Here is a 23,256-nt window from a genome sequence, read left to right as displayed (position 1 = left end):
AATAATGCTGTAAAGCAGGGCTGCCCAACCCTCTTCCTGGAGATCTACCATCCTGTGGGTTTTCAGTCCAACCCTAATTTAACACACCTGATTATACTAATTAGCTGCTCAACAAGACCTTAACTAGCTGATTCAGATATGCTAAATTAGGGATGGACTGAAAACCTACAGGACAGTAGATCTCCAGGAAGTGGGTTGGGCAGCCCTGCTGTAAAGTAAGATTTGTAAAAGTCAAGGGGTCTGAATACTTTCTGAAGGCACTGTATTAGCCCAACACATTCCATCCCTCCCTACTCCTTCTGTCATTCAATACCACTGGACCGGAGATGGATGGTCCTGTCTGTGACTGGCCCTTAAATGATGTGTATCAGTAGGTCAGTAATACACAGATAATACATATACAACTGCAAGGACCACTGGAAGGGGGATATAATTTCATATAAATTGTGTCAAATTTGTTTGGTTTTCATCAAGACTCGTGAAGATTTCAAATGTCAGAAATGTCTCCTTCCCTCAGAAACCAGACGCCACACAATAGTAGTTCAGGAAAGCCTTTTCTGCTTTATTACAAAGAAACGAGGCTTTGAACGTCAGAAAATACAAGATTGATCTGTATTCATTATTCTTAAAATTATTCACTTTTCCATTTCCTACGAAATGCTGCTGTTTAAACAGTTTTAAGTGAAATGTGTCCGTCTGTCCTCTTGCTTTGGACTGATTAGTTGGTTTGTTTGGGGGTGGATTTCCTTGTTTTAGCTGAGAATCAGGTATTTCCTTGTTTGTCTTTTTTATTTGTAATTCTTCGTCGTAAGCGCTCACGGCTCCGAGTGCGACGCCCTGTCCAGCAGATACAGAAATGTCCTATTTTATCCACATATTGCATCCACGCTGACCTCCTAAAAACGAGGTACAAGGCAGAGCAATATTTTTCTCTACAAAATATATATATACACTTACATATATATATATATATATATATATATATATATACATATATATATATATATATATACATACATACACACACACACACACACACACACACATATATATACACACATATACATATATATATATATACACATATACACATACATATATAATATATACAGATTCATACATACATATCAGTATTCATGTGATGTTCAAACATAAAAATATTTTTTTTTTACACGTTTATTACAAAATCGTAACAAAGACTGGAAAGTGTTTTGCTTGCTCTGGAACAATGAAGCTGGGTAGGTATTCTAACAACCCTTGTACGGGTTGTCCACAGGTTGTGAGAACATTCTCTAAAAAAGTATCCGATCTGTGTCTATTTTGAAGCCAGACAGAAAATACCCGTCAAAAGGAAAGAAAGATGTGGGGCCGGTTGAGAAAAGAGGGAATGTACAAGAGGAGAGATGGAAAGAGAGGAGAGGAGAAGTGGAGAGAGAGGTGTAGACAGGCTGCTGATCTTTACAAAACAAAACACGAGGGAGTGTTTTCACATAAAAAAGCACAAACAATCTTTGTGTTCTTTTATTACTAAATAGTGCAACAACGAACATTGCATTTCTTCCGGCCCCTTTCGTTCTCACGTGTGGGATGGTACTTGTTGGTTTAGCCTTCCCCACCTTTGTCACTTTTTTTTGATGAAAAAATGTGTCATAACCCTTGTTTTGTCACTGTAAAGTGTGCCGGTATAGTCAGTCTTCTGATTCAGAGGTAAACAAAACACAGACCCTGCTCAAATCCCACCTCAAAAAACAAGGACATTAAAGGAATAAAAACAGAACAAGTGTAGGCGTTTGGGCAGCACATAATTTGGGAAAGGCAGGGCTCAGTTTTCCCCACCCTTATGCGGCGGTGAGGACCTCCTCTGCAGTCATTTTAACCAGATCCTCAAGGAATAAAAACCAGGATGGATGCCTGGGCCACAGCACCCTCCTCAGCAGTACCCCTGGGACTATACTGTACTGGGCCTCAGAAGGCCTGCTGGGCTGGGTTGTAGTTGAAGGTAGACGGGACGTGGGGCCTCTCTTCTAGCTTGTCGTACTCCAGGTGGAACTCCTGAAGGGATTGAGAACACACAATCGGTAATGGAAGACTCCTGCTGAGTTTATATGGCCCGAGTGAGACTACTGATAATCAAAAACTAAATACCCAGTGTGAAATCACCAGCAACCGAGAGATACTGAAGGCCTACCTTGAGCCTTTTTACAAGCCTTTCTTGAGGGTCAGAACCAACGTTAAAAACTCTTAAACGTTCCAAAACAAAACTAGTAAGTAAAGCACGTAACTCCATCAAAGGAGATTCACAACTCATGGCATACATCTAAATCTAAAAAGGCACACAGATAATGCTTTCTCTTAAAGGGATAGTTCGAGATTTTGGCAACGAAGTCCTTCATCTACTTCCCCAGAGTCAGATGAACTCGAGGATACCATTTTTATGTCTCTGCGTGCAGTTTGAAGAAAAATGCTAACTAGCGTTAGCGCAATTTCTAACTAGCGTTAGCACAATGACTGGACGTCTATGAAAACAGCTAGCATGCTAACTCTGGTTAGCATTGCACTAACTGTAGTTCGCATTGGCTCACAAAACTACATCTAACTTCCTTCATACTGGACGCTGAGACATAAAAATTGTATACTAGAGTTAATCTGACTTTTGGGAAGTAGATTGCCAAAATCCCGGACTATCCCTTTGATGTTTAGTGTATTGATTGAGGGTAGTGGATACTAGAGCCAATACCTTTACCTTGGCTACCTTCCTCCAGTTAAGACAATCAAAGAAGTAGTAGGTTCCCCTCTCGTAGGTGTTGGTCTTTAGTGTGGGCTCCATACCCGGCGCCCTCGTGATCCACACCCGCTCCTCCTTGTGGTACCGCCAGTCCCGGTTGAAGCTGCACCAACACCAAGCACAGGCAGGAGAGAGAGAAATCCCATTACTGCACAGTCAAGTCAAAGAAAATACGCACAAATCGCTTATTGATAACAACCTATGGAAAGAAATGTGGTATTTTGGACAACTACTGGAAGAAAACCAAAAAGTGATACTGGGAGTTAAGGTGAGGTAAAATCTCTAAAAATCACATTTGAGGGGAGTCTGATCATTTCTAAATAAAAGATGAGCAAGGCACTATACTACAAAGTAAGTTAAATGCCTTCAGTAGTAGTTTGGATGTGCTACTTACAGCTCTACTGCTGCCAGGAGCTGTAGCAGGTCTCCTCCGTTCATGTAGTACAGATAGAACAGCAGGTCTTCACCGTAACGAGCCAGTTTAATAGCTGCCAGCTGAGGAGAGACGTCTTTATCAACACCATCATTCGTTTATCCAATGATGGCAGTGTGCTTTCTTCAAGAGCATAAGATCAATGCCACATGAAAGGGGGTGTTACACAAACTGGTTAAATTACTGATTCATCACCTACCTTGTCCCGTATGTGAATGTTGGTTAAGTACTCAGACGGGACGTGGAAGTCTGAAAGAGAGGCGGCACCAGGGTCACCAAAAGGCTCAGTGCGGGGTGCGGGTGTGTGCGCGTATTGGTGGAATACACTGGCAAATGTGGCAAATGACTATCCTGGTCAAATCAAACTTTGTCACATGCGCCGAATACAACAAGTGTAGACTTTACCGTGAAATGCTTACTTACAAGCCCTTAAACAACAGTGCAGTTCAAGAAGAAGAAATTTACCAAGTAGACTAAAATAAAAAGTAACACAATAAGAATAACGAGGCTATATACAGGGGGCACCGGTACAGAGTCAGTGTGCGGGGTACAGCCTAGTTGAGGTAATCTGAACATGTAGGTGGGGGCAAAATGACTACGCATAGGTAACAAACAACCAGCAGTGTACAAAAGGGGGGGGGGGGGGGTAAATGTAAATTGTCTGGTGGCGATTTTATGAGTTGTTCAGCAGTCTAATGGCTTGGGGGTAGAAGCTGTTATGGAGCCTTTTGGTCCTAGACTTGGTGCTCCGGTACCGCTTGCCGTGCAGTAGCAGAAAATAAAAGTCTATAACTTGGGTGACTGGAGTCTCTGACAAATTTATGGGCTTTCCTCTGACACCGCCTAGGTCCTGGATGGCAGGAAGCTTGGCCCCAGCGATGTACTGGGCCGTTCGCCTTACAGTCAGGTCAGTATGCTCTCAATGGTGCAACTGTAGAACCTTTTGAGGATCTGGGGACCCATGCCAAATCTTTTCAGTCTCCTGAGGGGGAAAAGGTTTTGTCGTGTCCTCTTCACAACTGTCTTGGTATGTTTGGACCATGATAGTTGGTTGCTGATGTGGACACCAAGGAACTTGAAACTCTTGACCCGCTCCACTACAGCCCCGTCGATGTTAATGGGGGCCTGTTCGGCCCTCCTTTTCCTGTAGTCCACGATAAGCTCCTTAGTCTTGCTCACACTGAGGGAGAGGTTGTTGTCCTGGCACCACACTGCCAGTTCTCTGACCAGTCCCTATAGACTGTCTCATCGTTGTCAGTGATCAGGCCTACCACTGTTGTGTCATCAGCAAACTTAATGATGGTGTTGGAATCATGTTTGGCCACACAGTAGTGGGTGAACAGGGAATACAGGAGGGGACTAAGTACACACCCCTGAGGGGCCCCAGTGTTAAGGATCAGCATGACAGATGTGTTGTTGTCTACTCTTACCATCTGGGGCGGCCCTTCAGGAAGTCCAGAGGGAGGTGTTTAGTCCCAGAGTCCTTAACTTAGTGATGAGCTTAGTGGGCACTATGGTGTTGAACGCTGAGCTGTAGTCAATGAACAGCATTCTCACATAGGTGTTCCTTTTATCCAGGTGAGAAAGGGCAGTGTGAAGTGCAATTGACATCACATCATCTGTGGATCTGTTGGGGCAGTATGCGAATTGGAGTGGGTCTAGGGTGTCCAGGAGGATGCTGTTGATGTGAGCCATGACCAGTCTTTCAAAGCACTTCATGGCTACCGACGTGAGTGCCACAGGGCAGTAATCATTTAGGCAGGTTACCTTTGCTTTCTTGGGCACAGGGACTATGGTGGTCTGCTTGAAACATGTAGGTATTACAGACTCGGTCAGGGAGAGGTTGAAAATGTCAGTGAAGACACTTGACAGTTTGAGTAGACGTCCTTGTAATCCGTCTGGCCCAGCGGCTTTGTGAATGTTGACCTGTTTAAAGCTTTTGTTCACATCGGCTACCAAGAACGTTATCACACAGTCATCCAGAACAGTGCTCTCGTGCACGCTTCAGTTTTGCTTGCCTCGAAGCGAGCATAAAAGGCATTTAGCTCATCTGGTAGGCTCGCGTCACTGGGCAGCTCGCGTCTGGGTTTCCCTTTGTTGTCCGTAATAGGTTTCCAGCCCTGCCACATCCGACGAGCATCAGAGCCGGTGTAGTAGGATTCAATCTTAATCCTCTATTGACGCTTGGCTTGTTTGATGGTTCGTCTGAGGGCATAGCGGGATTTCTTATAAGGTTCCAGATTAGTCTCCCACTGCTTGAAAGTGGCAGCTCTAGCCTTTAGCTCGGTGCGGATGTTGCCTGTAATCCATGGCTTCTAGTTGGGATATGTACGTACGGTCACTGTGGGGACGACGTCGTCAATGCACTTATTGATGAAGCTGGTGACTGAGGTGTTATACTCCTCAATGCCATTAGATGAATCACGGAACATATTCCAGTCTGTGCTAGCAAAACAATCCTGTAGCTTCCGCGTCATCTGACCACTTCCGTATAGAGCGAGTCACTGGTACTTCCTACTTTAGTATTAGCTTGTAAGCAGGAATCAGGAGGATAGAATTATGGTCAGATTTGCCAAATGGAGGGCGGGGGAGAGATTTGTATTCATCTCTGTGTGTGGAGTAAAGGTGGTCTAGGGTTTTTTTCCCCCTGGTTGTACATGTGACATGCTGGTAAAAATTTGGTAAAACTGATTTAAGTTTGCCTGCATTAAAGTCCCTGGCCACTAGGAGCGCCACTTCTGGGTGAGCATTTTCTTCTTTGCTTATGGCCTTATAGAGTTGGTTGAGAGCGGTCTTCGTGCCAGCTTCGCTTTGTGGTGGTAAATAGACGGCTATGAATAATACAGATGAGAACTCTCTTGGTAGATAGTGTGGTCTACAGCTTATCATGAGGCACTCTACCTCAGGTGAGCAATACCTCGAGACTTCTTTAATATTAGACATCACGCACCAGCTGTTATTGACAAAAAGACACTCACCCCCACCCCTCGTCTTACCAGAGGTAGCGTCTCTGTTCTGCCGGTGCATGGAAAATCCTGTTAGCTCTATATTGTCCGTATCTTCGTTCAGCCACGTCTCGGTGAAACATAAGATATTACAGTTTTTAATGTCCCGTTGGTAGAATAATCTTAAATCGTAGGTCATCAGTTTTATTTTCCAATGATTGCACGTTAGCAAGAACAATGGAAGGCAATGGGAGTTAATTGCTTGCCTCCGGATTCTCAGAAGGGTGCCCGATCTGCGGCCTCTTTTCCAGCGTCTTTTCTTTGCGCAAAAGGCGTAGATCTGGGCCTGTTCCACTGAAAGCAGGATATCCTTCTCGTCGGACTCGTTAAAGGAAAAAAAGTTTCCTGCAGTCCGCGGTGAGTAATCACTTTTCTGATGTCCAGAAGTTAGCGGTAACATTATGTACACAATAAGTAAAAAAATAAGTTAAACAAAACACAAAAAAAATGACAAAATAGCACAATTGGTTGGGAGAATGTAAAACGTCAGCCATGTTCTTCGGCGCCATCTTTGTATCTGCACAGGTGTATGTGTCTTGGTGTGCGTCTTGGTGTGAGTCAGTGTGCGTGTGGTCAGGATAATGTCTTACCAATGTCTTGAGGTCGACACGGTGCTGATGCCCAGGGGGAAGCAAACTTGGGGTACAGGTTTCTGTCAGGAGAGGAAGGGACATGTTACTCTCAACATGGACTTAACCACTTTTGATGATAAAGAACATCTGACAAAACTTAGATTTTTGATTTATGTATCCCTTCAACCTAATATTGAGACAGGGCAGCCATCTTACTCTGGAGAGTTGAGGTTGAGTCCCAGTGTTGTAAGGTCACTCCCCAGCGCCAGGTGCACCATGCCTGGGTCCGTCTCCGCCGCTCGAATAAATGTCAGCAAGCCAATCATTCCAAACTGGTCCGTCACCATTCCCCTGGGAATGTTCGTCACCCGCCCTACAGATGTAGGAAAATCAACACAAAATAATAATCAACAAGTTGAGCTTTCCCTCCAGCTAGTGCAAATTTGGACAACGCCACTGGCCAACAGTCACACAGAAACCATCTCAAAACCCACCCAGGTCGAGACCGAGAGGTGTGATTGGTTGAGAAGGCTCACCGTCAGGTAACACCTGGATCCCTTTCTTCTGGTTGTTGTTCTGTGCTGAGGTCGTCTTGTCTCCGGGGAACATAGGCCCATCTGCACTGGACGTGCTCTTGCCTGTAGAGTTTAGGTTCTGAACAAAGCAAAAAACAAATGAATTAATAATCATCTTATTTTTATTACATCTATAACCCACATGACATCATGGAACATTGCTTTTTATATAAGATGTCCGCTCTTCTAACTAAATCAAATCAAATTTTATTTGTCACATCTGCCGAATACAACAGGTGTAGACCTTACCGTGAAATGCTTACTTACAGCCCTTAACCAAAAATGCAGTTAAAGAATTAAGAAAAGATTTACTAAATAACCTAAAGTAAACAAAAAGTAACAATAAAATTACATAACAATAGCGAGGCTATATACAGGGGGTACCGAGTCAATGTGCGAGGGTACAGGTTAGTCGAGGTAGTTTGTACATGTAGGTTGGGGCAAAGTGACTATGCATAGATAATAAACAGTGAGTAGCAGCAGTGTAAAAACAAAGGGGGGAGGGGGTCAAGGTAAATAGTCCAGGTGGCCATTTGGTTAATTGTTCAACAGTCTTATAGCTTGGTGGTAGAAGCTGTTATGGAGCCTTTTGGACCTAGACTTGGCGCTCCAGTACCGCTTGCCGTGAGGTAGCAGAGAAAACAGTCTATGACTGAGTCTTTGACAATTTTATGGGCCTTCCTCTGACACCGCCTAGTATACAGGTCCTGGATGGCAGGAAGCTTGGCCACAGTGATGTATTGGGCCGTACGCACTACCCTCTGTAGTGCCTTACGGTCGGATGCCGAGCAGTTGCCATACCAGGCGGTGACGCAACCGGTCAGGATGCTCTCGATGGTGCAGCTGTAGAACTTTTTGAGGATCTGGGGACCCATGCCAAATCTTTTCAGTCTCCTGAGGGGGAAAGGTGTTGTCGTGCCCTCTTCACGACTGTCTTGGTGTGTTTGGACCATGATAGTTTGTTGGTAATGTGGACACCAAGGAACTTGAAACTCTTGACTCGCTCCACCACAACTCTGTTGATGTTAATGGGGGCCTGTACGGCAATCCTTTTCCAGTAGTCCATGAACAACTCCTTTGTCTTGCTCACATTGAGGGAGAGGAGGTTGTCCTGGCACCACACTGCCAGGTCTCGGACCTCCTCCCTATAGGCTGTTTCATGTGGGTATTACAGACACGGTCAGTGAGAGGTTGAAAATGTCAGTGAAAACACTTCCCGCTCCTTGAAAGCGGCAGCTCTAGCCTTTAGTTCAGTGTGGATGTTGCCTGTAATAGTTTTCCATCCCTGCCACATCCGACGAGCATCAGAGCCGGTGTAGTAGGATTCAATCTTAATCCTCTATTGACGCTTGGCTTGTTTGATGGTTCGTCTGAGGGCATAGCGGGATTCCTTATAAGGGTCCAGATTAGTCTCCCACTCCTTGAAAGTGGCAGCTCTAGCCTTTAGCTCGGTGCGGATGTTGCCTGTAATCCATGGCTTCTAGTTGGGATATGTACGTACGGCCACTGTGGGGACGACGTTGTCAATGCACTTACTGATGAAGCTGGTGATTGAGGTGGTATACTCCTCAATGCCATTAGATGAATCACGGAACATATTCCAGTCTGTGCTAGCAAAACAATTCTGTAGAGTAGCATCCGCATCTGACCACTTCCGTATTGAGCGAGTCACTGGTACTTCCTGCTTTAGTTTTAGAATTATGGTCAGATTTGCCAAATGGAGGGTGAGGGAGAGCTTTGTATGCGTCTCTGTGTGTGGAGTAAAGGTGGTCTAGAGTTTTTTTTCCTCTTGTTGCACATGTAAAATACTGGTACAAATTAGGTAAAACGGATTTAAAGTATGCCTGAATTAAAGTCCCCGGCCAGTAGGAGCGCTGCTTCTGGATGAGCATTTACAGCTCGTTGAGTGCGACCGGTATCGGTTTGTGGAGGTAAATAGACGGCCACGAATAATATAGATGAGAACTCTCTTGGTAGATAGTGTGATCTACAGCTTATCATGAGGTACTCTACCTCAGGTGAGCAATACCTTGAGACTTCTTTAATATTAGACATCGCGCACCAGTTGTTATTGACAAATAGACACATACCCCCGCCCCTCGTCTTATCAGATGTAGCTGCTCTGTCCTGCCAATGCACGGAAAACCCAGCCAGCTCTATATTATCTGTGTCGTCGTTCAGCCACGACTCAGTGAAACATAAGATATTACTGTTTTTAATGTCCCGTTGATAGGATAGTCTCGACGGTAGATCATCGAGTTTGTTTTCCTAACAAGGCACCCCGACCTTCTCCCTCTGTATCTCCGCCTTTTCTTCATGCAAATGATGGGGTTTGGGCCTATTCTCCGGAGAGCAGTATATCCTTTGAGTCAGACTTATTAAAGAAAAAAATCTTTGTCCAGTTTGAGGTAATTGCTGTTCTGGTGTCCAGAAGCTCTTTTCGGTCATAAGAGACGGTAGTAGCAACTTTATGTACAAAATAAGTTACAAACAATGCGGAAAAACAAACCAAATAACACAGTTGGTTATGAGCCCGAAAAACGGCGGCCATAACCTCCGGCGCCATTATATATAAGGTGAAACACTTGAATATGCAGTAGCTGTTGCTGCTCAATATAAGGAGGCCTTGCCTGGTTGCCTGTCCGTTTCTGCTTTATCCATGTTTGGCATGACAACGACCAAGGAAAACAGACTGACAACCAGGCTAAAGTAAGCCTGTCTGTCTGCGTGACTCACTGTCTTGCTGTCGTCATTGCTCAACGTGGGGTCCTTGTAGTTGGGACCAGGCAGTGCAGGGAAGTCCTCGTTGTGGATGGAGAAATCCTGTGTCGGCTCATTCGATGGCTTTGTCACCATGCCAACTGATGAGGTCATGAGATGAAGAGAAGAGGCTTCTTAAATAAATCACCACAATGAGAAAGAAGTTTAGCCTTGGGTTATATATATATATATACACACACCATTGGAGAAGGCCTTTTCCCTTTCTTCATCACATGACTCGCCACTGTTTATATTTGAAGAGAGACAAGTGAACTGAGTATTTACAATGAGAATGTGTCTAGCCGTACTGACTGGCCCACAGTAACGTGATGAGTCTGATGCTTTTTACACATGCACTGCCAAGTGCCTTTAGCATCCAAGCCTAGTGCATTAACAATGAGCCCGTCTTTCTAGTGCACTACGTTGAGCCCTTACTATAGGTAGCCCGCCTAGATTAGTCCACAATTATAAATCCTTACTAGTGTGCTATAAAGACTTCTTACCATAGGGGGCCCTTCCAGCTAGCGGGTTGAGTAGCGGCGTTGGGTTTCCGCTTCCTTCCCTCCGACTCCTGTCTGCTAACGCAGGGAAGTCGGACAGGTCTAGCCCCGTCACGTTTTCACTACCGTCTGTGAGAGGGAGGGTTAAAGACTTGTAAGAAAGCCATATGGGTAGGTAAATGTGTGTTACTATTCATGCTGACTGTGTCTTACAGATTGTGTGAATGGATACGTAAGTGAACGTTATAAAAACTTGGCAACAAAAACATACAGGTAAACACCGGGCTGAGTGTGATGTCTCAATCAATGGCCAGACTGAGCATCAGATAGTTGGTTATTATGAAGTGACACACTACTAACCTGTGCCATTGAAGATGTTGCTTGATAACGAGTTGTTCATCCCAAACGCCTGGTTTCGGTTCATCCCGAATCCTGACATGCTACAGAAATACAGAGGACAACTTTAGCCTCCAACTGGAGCACCTTAATATCTATTTCCAATCATCACAAAAAACGATTGATTTATAATTTTATACAGAGTTGAGAACAACAGATCTTTAAACTGTATGGCCAGCCAGACCGTGTACCTGTTGATGGTGAAGGGCTGCCGTGCAGGCTGCTGTTTGGGCATACAGATGATGCTGGGGGAGCTGCGGTTGGGGCTGCCCAGCCCTGAGCTGCCCATGCTGTTGGTCCTGCTGCTGACCATCCCGATGCCCTGGCCCACCTGGGAGTGGTTCAGCATGTTCCTCGAGTTCATCGGCAGGATCCCCCTGCGGAGGACACATCATGGGTTGGAGATAGATGGGAGGGCAGAATGGGTTGATATGAAGCCAGATGATGACTTTACTAATAAATGTCCTGTCCTGCTCTGCAACCACTGAACTGAACTGACTGGCTAACTAATTAGCAGCAGAATAATGATTCCATGGCAATCAAACACACTGGCTTATGTGTTATATGTCTGTCTCCAGAATATCTCAATTCAATGGGCTTTATTGGCATGGGAAACATATGTTTACATTGCCAAAGCTATATCTCTCTCCAGCATCTCTGTCTCACGTCTCATCTCTTAAACACACCTGCTTGGCGAGGGCGGGGTATGGAGGGACATGGTGGGCACCCCCGTGGTGGGGGTGATATGGCTCGGTAGCTGGGTGCCTTGCGTTAAGCTGCGGTTTAACTGAGTGTTGTTTCCCATGCCCCTTATCGAGAAGCCTAGTGCACCTGCAACGCGAGAAATAGAAACAGTAAACATGGGTCTCTCTTACCAACTTCCAAAGTGACCAATAGATTGGATATCTCTTAAAGTAATCTTTTGAGATCAACAAGAAGTGCCTAAGGGAATAGTGTTGAAGTCTGTCTAGAATTGGGTATATTTAAAATCAGGTATATTGGGTAATTATTTGTAATGATCAAATTGCTCCAGGTATGACTTGACTACCAAATTGTTACAGACATAAATGTATTATGGACTTAGTAGGAAAGACCCTGAAAACAGATGCAGTCAGCTTACTCTGTGGGCCGTATAAACTGGCACCAAGCTGGGACAGTTGACCTGATGACGACGGTGAGGGAGACGAGAGCATCTGGAAGAAGAGAAGAGATAAACCACATAATGAGAGGAGGGAGTACTGGAAAACAAGAACAGCCAGAGATGACAATGCCTTTATCAATAACACATTACTGCACATTTGGGCAGTTCATATATCACAGTTTACAAATCACATTGGAATTACACAGGAATTTGGGTGTTCAAGTTCAAGGATAATAATAACACCATCAATGCTAAGGCAAAGTTATAAAGTTAGGGGAGTGTATATGCCTATGTATTTATTTGGGCGGTGAAGCTAATACGTTTAATTTGGCACTGTATTCCAGCATTTTGAGATCAAACATTTCATATGAGGCGACAGCAGAATGTCACCTTTTACTTCAGGTTATTTTCATGCATATGTGTCTTACCATTTAGAAAGTAATGTCTCCCCCATTTGAAGGTGTCATAAGTATTTTGACAAATTCACTTGTGTGTGTATTAAAGTAGTCAAAAGTCTAGTATTTGGTCCCATATTCCTATCACGCAATGAACTTGTTTATCTGCATTTGCAGTTTGTTTTGGTTGTGTTTCAGATTACAGTGCCTTCAGAAAGTATTCACACTGCCTGACTTTTTCTACAATTTGTTGTGTTACAAATTCTGTCAAAATGGTTGTTGATCATTGCTAGACAACCATGTTCAGGTCTTGCCATAGATTTTCAAGCAGATTTAAGTCGCCACTGAGGAACATTCACTGTCTTCTTGGTAAGCAACTCCAGTGTAGATTTAGTCTTGTGTTTTAGGTTTCAACTCCAAAGTGTCAGTGTCTGGTGGAAAGCAGACTGAACCAGGTTTTCCTCTAGGATTTTGCCTGTACTTAACTCCATTCCGTTTCTTTTTTATCCTGAAAATTCCTCAAACCTTAACGATTACAAGCATACCCATAACATGATGCAGCTACAACTATGCTTGAAAATATGGAGCGTGGTACTGAGTAATGTGTTGTATTTGCCCCAAATATAACACTTTGTATTCAGGACAAAAAGTGAGTGAATCGCTTTTAGGGCTGACCCCATTTAGTTGACTGGTCGATAGGCTGTTTGTCGACCAAGATTTCTTTAGTCAAGCAGTCGCAAAAATATTTTTTCTTCTTCATGGTGCACAAGACACCTGTCTGATTCACACCTGTTTCAGTGGACTAATCCATTGCGGAGGCCATGGAGATGGCACAGTCAATCATCATGTGATACTTAAATTGTACATGGTTATATTATGCAAAAATAATGGTGCAACACTAATAAATATAATATTATTTTATAACATATGCGCTTTCTCCCGCATTGGATAGCGGTCACTGTCCGCGGTTCTGAAATAATCTTCGGTGCACAGTAGAATTGCTAACTTTCCCTATGTTGCTATGTGAATAATAGAAAAGTTAACCAGCATATTGGTGTTGAGTACAATGCAGCAGAGGGAGCAGCGGGGTAAGTAGAAGAGGAAACAGCCCTTGCCTTAATTGTCTGATAAAATTGAGGAGAGAGGAAACCCCAATTTAATTAGGTCTATAATCAATAGCCTAACTGTTAAATGTGCCTGGCTTTATAAATCATCCATATATACAGTCCATCTGGAAAGTATTCAGACCCCTTGACTTATTCCACTTTGTTACATTACAGCCTTATTCTAAAATTGATTAAATCGTTTTTTCCCTCATCAACCTACAGACAATACTTTTATTTATTTCATCTTTATTTAACTAGGCAAGCCAGTTAAGAACAAATTCTTATTTACTATGACGGCCTACCAAAAGGCAAAAGGCCTTTTGCGGGGACGGGGGCCTGGGATTAAAAACAAGTACAATATAAATATAGGACAAAACATACTTCACAACAAGAGAGACAACACAACACTACATTAAGAGAGACCTAAGACAACATAGCAAGGCAGCAACACAGTGGTTGAAAAACAAGTTTTAATGACTCCAACCTAAGTGTAGGTAAATAGAAGAGAAGGAACCGGACACTGCTGACCCCGTCATGGTGGCGGGATAACCACTGTCGTTTTCCTTTATTGACTCTGCTTGCTAAAAAGTAGATGTGCATTTGTGCTACCAGCACTGCGTCAGAGAGGGTGTTCAGCACAGCAGGGAACATAGTTATCCGTCTCCGGTCTTCACTGAAGCCCGACATAGTAAACATCCTGGTGTTTCTTAAATCAGAACCTTATAGCCTATGATAGTGAGCTGAAACAATAGCCGTTATCGGCAACAGGCAGCTTAAACTTTGAGCCCAATACTTTTATTATCTTCCATTGTGCTTATTTTATTTACATACTTAGAAGCGTCTTATTTATTCCTCACGTGTGTTCCCATTCAAACGAAAAAAAGAGAAAATACAAACATTCCTATATGAAAGCCTAAGTAACCTACTGTCACAATGCTGATGTCACCATGCTGTTTTTGTTGCCTTCAGTAAAAAATAAAAACCATAAACAAAATTGTGTGTATGCTAAATCATAACAGCTTAATTATTATATAATGGTGATGGTGTTTAGCCTGCCCAGCTGATAATTGGCCATTTTAAATCATAAACTAATTTCACACATATAGGCAATTACACTGCGACAAGAAATGGTGTATGCCTTGTTCCCCCCAAAGTTTTTTTTTTTTACATCATCAATATAGTGGGATCATGCAGCCCATATATGTTGATTTCATAAGACATTCTAAGGTTTGTACCATTCACAACTAAAGTTGCCAAATAACTCAAAATCAAGCATATAATCCATTTAAATGATCACTTTTAAAGCTGAACACAGAATAACCTTTCCATGTGCGCACTAGCTCGGAAAAATATCCTTAGAATTGTACTCAGTGAAGTTCAATTATATTCTTACAATAAAATCATATAATATGAAGAAGTGCCATTATTTTTTATTATAATGTTTCGTAGGAAAGACCTGCCTAAAATAATCTGGTGTCATTGTGGTGTACAGGCAATTAAGTGGATTTATTACACTTTAGACTTTTAAAATGTAGATGTTTCAAAGGCAGGCATCAGCAGCTTGCATTTGTGGATCCCCTTTATGTTAATTAACGGCAATTACCATGAGACTGACAGTTATTTGCTTGACAACCACATGACTGCCACAGCCCTGGAAGCGACACTTTGCATGTCATTGTAAATAAGAATGTGTTAACTGACTTGCCTAGTTAAATAAAGGTTAAATAAAATAATAATCATTACACCAGAGAATCTTGTTTCTCATGGTCTGAGAGCCCTCTCTTGGCAAACTCCAAGCGGGCTGTCACGTGCCTTTTACTGAGGAGTGGCTACTGTCTGGCCACACTATCATAAAGGCCTGATTGGTGGAGTGCTGTAGAGATGGTTGTCCTTCTGGAGGGTTCTCTCACCTCCACAGAGGAACTCTAGAGCTCTGTCATAGTGACCATCGGGTCTTTGGTCACCTCCCTGACCAAGGCCATTCTCCCCCGATTGCTCAGTTTGGCTGGCCGGCCAGCTCCAGGAAGAGTCTTGGTGGTTCCAAAATTCTTCCATTTAAGAATGATGGAGGCCACTGTGTTCTTGGAGACCTTCAATGCTGCAGAAATCTTTTGGCACCCTTCCCCAGATCTGTGCCTCGACACAATCCTGTCTCAGAGCTCTACAGACAATTCCTTCGACCCCGTGGCTTGGTTTATGCTCTGACATGCACTGTCAACTTTGGGACCTTATAAAGACAAGTGTGTGCCTTTCCAAATCCTGTCCAACCAATTGAATTTACCACAGGTGGACTCCAATCAAGTTGTAGAAACATCTCAATGATGATCAATGGAAACAGGATGCACCGGATCTCAATTTCGAGTCTCATAGCATAGGGTCTGAATACTTATGTAAATAAGGTATTTCTGGTTTTTATTTTGAATACACTTGCAAAAATGTCTAAACACTTGTTTTCGCTTTGTCATTATGGGGTCTTGTAACTTAGTTAGGCCTATACTTCAATATATATGCTAATGTATCAATCAATCATTCATTTGTTCATGTCATCACACAAGTTATTCATCATCGGTAAAAATAATATTGTAATCTAACAGCACCTGTTTGGCACTCAATACTCACAAAATGATTGCTCCCGTATCCTCCTTTTTTTCTGAACAAAAATATAAATGCAACATGTAAAGTGTTGGTCCCATGTTTCATGAGCTTAAATAAAAGATCCCAGAAATGTTCCATACACACAAAAAGTTTATTTCTCTAAAATGTGTTTACATCTTTGTTCGTGAGCATTTCTCCTTTCCAAGATAATCCATCCACCTGACAGGTGTGGCATATCAAGAAGATGATTAAACAGCATGATCATTACCCAGGTACACCTTGTGCTGGGGACAATAATTGGCCACCCTAAAATGTTTAGCTGTGTCACACAACACAATGCCACAGATGTCTCAAGTTTTGAGGGAGCGTGCAATTGACATGCTGACTGCAGGAATGTCCACCAGAGCTGTTGACAGAGAATTTAATGTTAATCTCTCTACAATAAGCCACCTCCAACGTCATGTTAGAGAATTCGGCAGTACGTTCAACAGGTTTCACAAACACAGACCACGTGTAACCATGCCAGCCAGGACCTCCACATCCTTCTTCTTCACCTGCGATATTGTCTGAGACCAGCCACCCGATGAAACTGGGGGTTTGAACAACAGATGTATTTCTGCACAAATTGTCAGAAACCGTCTCGGGGAAGCTCAAGTGCTCGTCATCCTCACCAGGATCTTGACCTGAGTTGGCAAATGCTCACCTTCGATGGCCACTGGCATACTAGAGAAGTGTGCTCTTCCATGGCCTGCATACTCACCACACGTCACCCATTGAGCATGTTTGGGATGCTCTAGATCGATGTGTACGACCGCGTGTACCAGTTACCGCCAATATCCTAGAACTTCGCATAGCCATTGAAGAGTGGGACAACAATCCACAGGCCACAATCAACAGCCTGATCAACTCCATGCGAAGGAGATGTGTCGCGCTGCATGAGGCAAATGGTGATCACACCAGACACTAACTCGTTTTCTGATCCACGACCCCCTTTTTTTTAAGGAATCTGTGACCAACAGATACATATCTGTATTTTCATTCATGTAAAATCCATAGATTAGGGCCTAATGAATTTATTTAAATTGACTGATTTCCTAATATGAACTGTAACTCAGTAAAATATTAGAAATTGTTGCACGTGAAGTTTATATTTTTGTTCAGTGTAAGTCAAATGTCTTCCACAGATCTGACTTCCCCTTTCCCTCCTGAGCAACCAGCCCTTTTCGCTGTTGTCTGTGCCCAATAATGTTTGTACTCTGTTAAGTGCCATGTTGCTGTCATGTTGTGTTGCTACCATACTGTGTTGTCGTGTTGCTGCCATGTTATGTTGTTGTGTTAGGTCTCTCTTTATGTAGTGTTGTCTCTCTTGTCGTGATGTGTGTTTTGTCCAATATTTTAATGTAATTTATTTTTATTTTAATCCCCCACAGGAGGCCTTTTGGATGGCCGTCATTGTAAATAAGAATTTGTTCGTAACTGACTTTCCTACTTAAATAAAAGTTAATTAAAAAATAAACATTTGCTCGTTTCGAGTTTCTTTTCACGTCCTCCGCATCCACTTTGCTCTCACATTACAGTGTTCGGAGTTTGTTATAACCAATTTATTGGTCACATGCATGCAATGTAAAAAAATAAATAAAAAATACATATTTTACCTGTATTTAACTAGGCAAGTCAGTTAAGAACAAATTCTTATTAACAATGATGGCCTACCGGGGAACAGTAGGTTAACTGCCTTGTTCAGCGGAAGAACAACAGATTTTTACCATGTCAGCTCAGGAATTCAATCCAGCAAACTTTCGGTTACGGGCCCAACGCTCTAACCACTAGGCTACCTGCCACCCCAGTTTCACGTAAAGATGGCAAGGGTTGAGGGAATAGGTGATGTTTTTCCTCAACAAATTAGTGATTTCTGTTAACAGAACTTTTCAGTCAGTGAAACAAGTAAGAAACAAAATGGCTAAAATGATGTTGCAGCTTCAGCACAAACAGTGCGATAAACATAGCTGTGCTGTGGTGCCTTTTCACTGAATCACTGAGGAGAGAGAGACAACGTTTGCCAGTCACTCACTATAATTTTTAATATATTCTTTTTTTTTAACACAGTGTGGCCATCGGATTCCCTCGAGTCATTTGTGTCATAATTATTTAATCAAACAGTGCACTTAAAGCATCAGACAAGCTCAAGGCATATAGTTGATTTTATTCAAACACATAGGGTGTGTCTATATATTGAAAAATACACGTTTAAAAATTTCGACAAACAGACGACCAATATTTGACGACCAACCCTATTTGCTTTGCCACATTTTTGCAGTATTACTTTAGTGCCTTATTGCAAACAGGATGCATGTTTTGGAATCTTTTTGAAATCTGTACAGGCTTCCTTCTTTTCACTCTGTCCATTAGGTTAGTATTGTGGAGTAACTACAATGTTGTTGAGCCATCCTCAGTTCTCTATCACAGCCATTAAACTCTGTAACTGTTTTAAAATCACTATTGGCCTCATGGTGAAATCTCTGAGCAGTTTCCTTCCTCTCCCGCAACTGAGTTAGGAATGACGCCTGTATCTTTGTAGTGACTGGGTGTTTTGATACACGACCTGAAGTGTAATGAATAACTTCACTATGCTCAAAGGGATATTCAATGTCTGCTTTAACTGCGATGCAGTTACAAATCAGGATGTTATTTTTGACAACATAGCGTTTCGTATCATAGTGACAATATCGCAATATTATTTTTTGCGCTAGTTGGCTGTACCTGCACCAAAACTTCAGAATCTTTCCTTCATAGCTTGTTCTCCATCTTCTTTTTAAATAGGGAGATTATTTGTTTTCAGCGCTTTTCTTTCCATGACTGATCAAAACTCGTTTTTGTCATGGCTCTTTTGTCCCTCTGCAGCAGACATACAGCATGGTGAGCAATATGCTTGGAACATTTAAAAAAAACAAATCCCAGTATTGAATCGCAATACATCTAGAATCGTAACACATATCGTACCGGCACCTAAGTATCGTGATAATACATATCTTCAGGTCCCTAGCAATTCCTAGCCCTAATAAACAGCAAAACAGACATGTATGAAAATACCGTCAAATCAAAGGCGACATCTGTCCTGTCGCCACATATGAAACATTTGATCTCAATTCCAAAACGCTGGAGTATAGAGCCAAATTAAAAGTTTTAGCTTCGCAGTCCAAATAAACACAGCAGGTAGTGTAGGATAATGGAGTAGCCTAAATCTCACTAAATATGACAAATATGCATAAACAGATTGAAATTATAGAAGAAACGTGTGAAAATGTTATGTACTTACTTCAAGTTCAAAGGGAGCTGTACTAGGGACGTGTGATCGAGCAGACAGAGCGCTTAAGTCTTTGTCCGACCTATGTGAGAACGGCAACGGCTGGCTGTAGTACATGCCCTCATCAGGGTAGTCGCTTTCGACCCCCTCTACAAACTTCTTTCTTGTAGCACTGAACATTCCGTTTGTCACCTGCAGAAGTGAGATGAAAGCACAGATTTGACTATTTCAACTCCAAAAAGGCTTTGTCAACCAGCATGCCTGCATCCATTTATTGACAAAACATTGTTCATATCAGATTTTTTTTAACTATCATGGACAGGACAGGAGTGAAACAACAGTTATGCAGTAGCCTACTGTTAGTCCGATGACGATGGTCGACTAGACTTTCAGTTTCAACTACTCCAACCTCACATCTCACCACCAGACAACTACACGCCCACACACATTGCGCAATGTGCGCATACAGTGTGCCTTACAGCAAAACAATCACTTTTAAAAAGTGTTGATTTTCCACTGTTTCATTGCATTGGTCAACATACAACAACTGTGTGCATCATTGCCTCAGCACAATTCTACAAGCTTCTGCTCAGGTGCCTCTTAAGTTCACAACCGATTCCAGTTATTCTCCACACCAGATGTTCCTTCAATCTAAGAACCCTCGGACACTTTCTCACCTTGTGAACATGGAGACATAGCTATTCATATTTAAATGACCCTACACACAGTCATTATTTCCGCATTGAATGGGGTCATCTCTCACACTGGTGTCAAAACTAGGAAGATGCTTGTTGTGCTAGCAAGATGCTTGCTGCCAGTGTAATAGTGGAGCCTCAGGGGGAAGAGTATCAACATGAACATGCCACAATTATATTTAGTGTAACTTAGTTGGCTAACTAGCTAAACAGCCACCCACTCTCGCGTGACTGGATACATCGGTTGTTCATCCTTGGCTTTAGCATGTTGTGGCTAACAAAGTTAGGTAGCTAATCAAGACAGAAATATCTAAATAGCTATCTAAACCTATCAAGTTAAGCGAGCAGAACAGAGGGACGCAAAGAATATGGACCGGTTGCAGGAGAGATAGATAGCTCTCGAGAAACGAAGGGGTCCGGCAAGGTGGCTTGGTGTGCCGGTATAATGCAATGGAATTTGAGTCATGCATGTGGGTCACAGGACTCAGACAAGCGAGCTAGCTAACGCTATAGCTATTAACTAGCTTACGTTAGTAACGCCAGCTGATTGTTTATGTTCTAGCTAGCTAAATTGAGCTAACTAGCTACCAATACAGCGTGAGTCTGATTATAAGTTTGCTTCAACAACTAGCCGTGACAACCCTTGTCAGGCAGTCTGTTTGCCCATAGGTAGTGATGTGCAGGTTGGGCCTACTTTGCCTCCTATCCACTTCCCAATCCCAGTAGCTACCTCTCGGTCTCAATTCACGCTAGCGGCCACACAGACAAAAACAGAAGACCGTTCGAATTGATATCCACGAACCGGTCCAAAACATACCGAACGGCAAGGACTACAAATATGAATGTGTTGTGATGCAACGATTTGATTCGGACCAAACGGGTTTATATTTGGGTGGGGGGAGGGTGGAAATTGTAAAAAAAAAAAAAAAACCTCACCGCATTAATTTCCCTTCTGCTCGTAGATCCAAGATGGCTGTGTATTCTACAATCGAGAGTCCTGGGTGAATAGCCTTTACCCTCTGACCTCTCTGCAACCTAATCATTTCCGCACACAAATGATGAACGTTCTACTAATGTGGGTACAGCGTGTCTAATACTAAGAATGTATTTGAATAGTCAGCGATATTGTTTTTGTAGTTACATATATTGTTGGGGGAACTCACCTCACCAATCTGTAGTAGACAATGATCAGTGCATCAACAAACTCAGTTGGTAAACAAAACAAGCCACTCCCACTTCGGTCATTTTCAAAACATAGAGGTTTGGCAATGAACCCTAGGCATGATACCACAGTAGTAGTAACCTAGATATGACGTTATATCACCATATCATATTGATGTGTCACTCACTAGCTACGAATTACCGTCACCTATGCCATTAAAGGGTTTAAAAAGTGTTGCCAATTATTTGTATTTATAACATTTTAAAGCAGGGGTAGACAACAACATTCAGCCTCAAGGCAGATTTTTGTCTGAGCCTGGATGCCAGAAAATAATTATGATTTTTTTATATATATTTTTAATGTAACTTAGCAAGTAAGTTAAGAACAAATGCTTATTTACAATGACGGTCTACCGTGGCCAAGCCCAGATGACGCTGGGCCAATTGTGTACCACCCTATGGGACTCCCAATCACAGCCGGATGTGATGCAGTCTGGATTCAAACCAGGAACTGTAGTGACACCTCTTGCACTGAGATGCAGTGCCTTAGATTGCTGCGCCACTCGGGAGCCCAATGATAATTTGTACACTGCAATTATGATATTGGAAAATAACAATCATTTCATGCCTTGCTTACATTGAGAAACGATCATGTCTGTTTTTTGGTGGGAATACTTGGAAACAGATGTTCTATTTTTTTATTATTCTTTACTGAATACCTGGTGATCTTCTTTTTAACCCAAAAGGAAATTCAATTTACTTTTTTTTTTGTAAACTTTTTTGGGCCAAAAAAATCCCTTTCTGTTGTTGCCAACCCCTCTTTTAAAGCATCTGCAAGTAATCTTATTGTTCATCATCATTCCATTGTTCTATCTATGTGGTATGCATGACACATTGTATCAACTCATCTGTGCTATAGGCCTATCGGTTAAGAGCATATCGGATAACAAATGTTGTCCTCTCCAATATATCTACAGTATTACATTCTATGGAGCGACCACCATATTGCCCACATTTTCTCCTTCATCAGTAAGTACTGCATTTCTGCCTGTCAGAAGCCACCAGATGAAGAGTAATGTGCTGCATAGAGGAGGGCTGGAGATAGAATATCTTCAGTGTACAACATAAAACAAAATCCAGAAAAGAGCCGTTAAAATTCTACATCTACCTAAAAGGAAGCGATTCCCAAACCTTCCATAACAAAGCCATCACCTACAGAGAGATGAACCTGGAGAAGAGTCCGCTAAGCAAGCTGGTCCTGGGGCTCTGTTCACAAACACAAACAGACCCCACAGAGCCCCAGGACAGCAACACAATTAGACCCAACCAAATCATGAGAAAACTAAAAGATAATTACTTGACACATTGGAAAAATTAACAAAAAAACAGAGCAAACTAGAATGCTATTTGACCCTAAACAGAGAGTACACAGTGGCAGAATACCTGACCACTGTGACTGATCCAAAACTTAAGGAAAGCTTTGACTATGTACAGACTCAGTGAACATAGCCTTGCTATTGAGAAAGGCCGCCGTAGGCAGACCTGGCTCTCAAGAGAAGACAGGCTATGTGCACACTGCCCACAAAATTAGGTGGAAAATGAGCTGCACTTCCTAACCTCCTGCCAAATGTATGACCATATTAGAGACACATATTTCCCTCAGATCACACAGATCCACAAAGAATTCGAAAAACAAACCCAATTTTGATGAACTCCCATATCTACTGGGTGAAATACCATAGTGTGCCATCACAGCAGCAAGATTTGTGACCTGTTGCCACAAGAAAAGGTCAACCAGTGAAGAACAAACACCGTTGTAGATACAACCCATAT

At 42.5% G+C, this 23,256-nt stretch overlaps 1 protein-coding gene across 8 annotated transcripts; it reads right to left on the bottom strand.

Moving 5' to 3' along the window:
• Window positions 1-1,160: 1,160 nt before the first annotated feature.
• LOC115196985 (CCR4-NOT transcription complex subunit 2) lies at window positions 1,161-21,309 on the bottom strand. 8 transcript variants are annotated; one of them, XM_029758072.1, is made up of 15 exons: window positions 21,194-21,309; window positions 19,580-19,759; window positions 12,147-12,219; window positions 11,713-11,857; window positions 11,218-11,403; window positions 10,991-11,070; window positions 10,634-10,759; window positions 10,107-10,264; window positions 7,332-7,449; window positions 7,012-7,168; window positions 6,814-6,875; window positions 3,418-3,467; window positions 3,180-3,280; window positions 2,738-2,888; window positions 1,161-2,052 (listed from the first exon to the last, which is right to left on the bottom strand). In XM_029758072.1, exons 2-15 carry the CDS (start codon window positions 19,745-19,747, stop codon window positions 1,966-1,968), a joined length of 1,662 nt encoding a protein of 553 aa, XP_029613932.1. In that variant the 5' UTR covers window positions 19,748-19,759; window positions 21,194-21,309; the 3' UTR covers window positions 1,161-1,965. The 8 variants fall into 8 exon arrangements, with proteins under 8 accessions (XP_029613932.1, XP_029613930.1, XP_029613934.1 ...); XM_029758070.1 differs by having other exon boundaries at window positions 21,199-21,309; XM_029758074.1 differs by having other exon boundaries at window positions 10,107-10,261; window positions 21,199-21,309.
• Between the last annotated feature and the right edge of the window lie 1,947 nt (window positions 21,310-23,256).

This window comes from Salmo trutta, chromosome 7 (assembly GCF_901001165.1).
Source record: "Salmo trutta chromosome 7, fSalTru1.1, whole genome shotgun sequence".
Classification (NCBI taxonomy): Eukaryota; Metazoa; Chordata; class Actinopteri; order Salmoniformes; family Salmonidae; genus Salmo; species Salmo trutta.
Note: the sequence above shows the minus strand (reverse complement) of the source record. Positions and strands in the feature narration are given on the sequence as shown.

Excerpts from the sequence above, each read along its gene's own strand:
- LOC115196985 (XM_029758072.1), bottom strand. The coding sequence starts at position 19,747 with ATGTTCAGTGCTACAAGAAAGAAGTTTGTAGAGGGGGTCGAAAGCGAC. Across the intron at positions 11,404-11,712 it reads ACCCCGCCCTCGCCAAGCAG|GGGGATCCTGCCGATGAACT; the intron begins GTGTGTTTAAGA and ends TGTCCTCCGCAG. Across the intron at positions 7,450-10,106 it reads GCAATGACGACAGCAAGACA|AACCTAAACTCTACAGGCAA; the intron begins GTGAGTCACGCA and ends TGCTTTGTTCAG.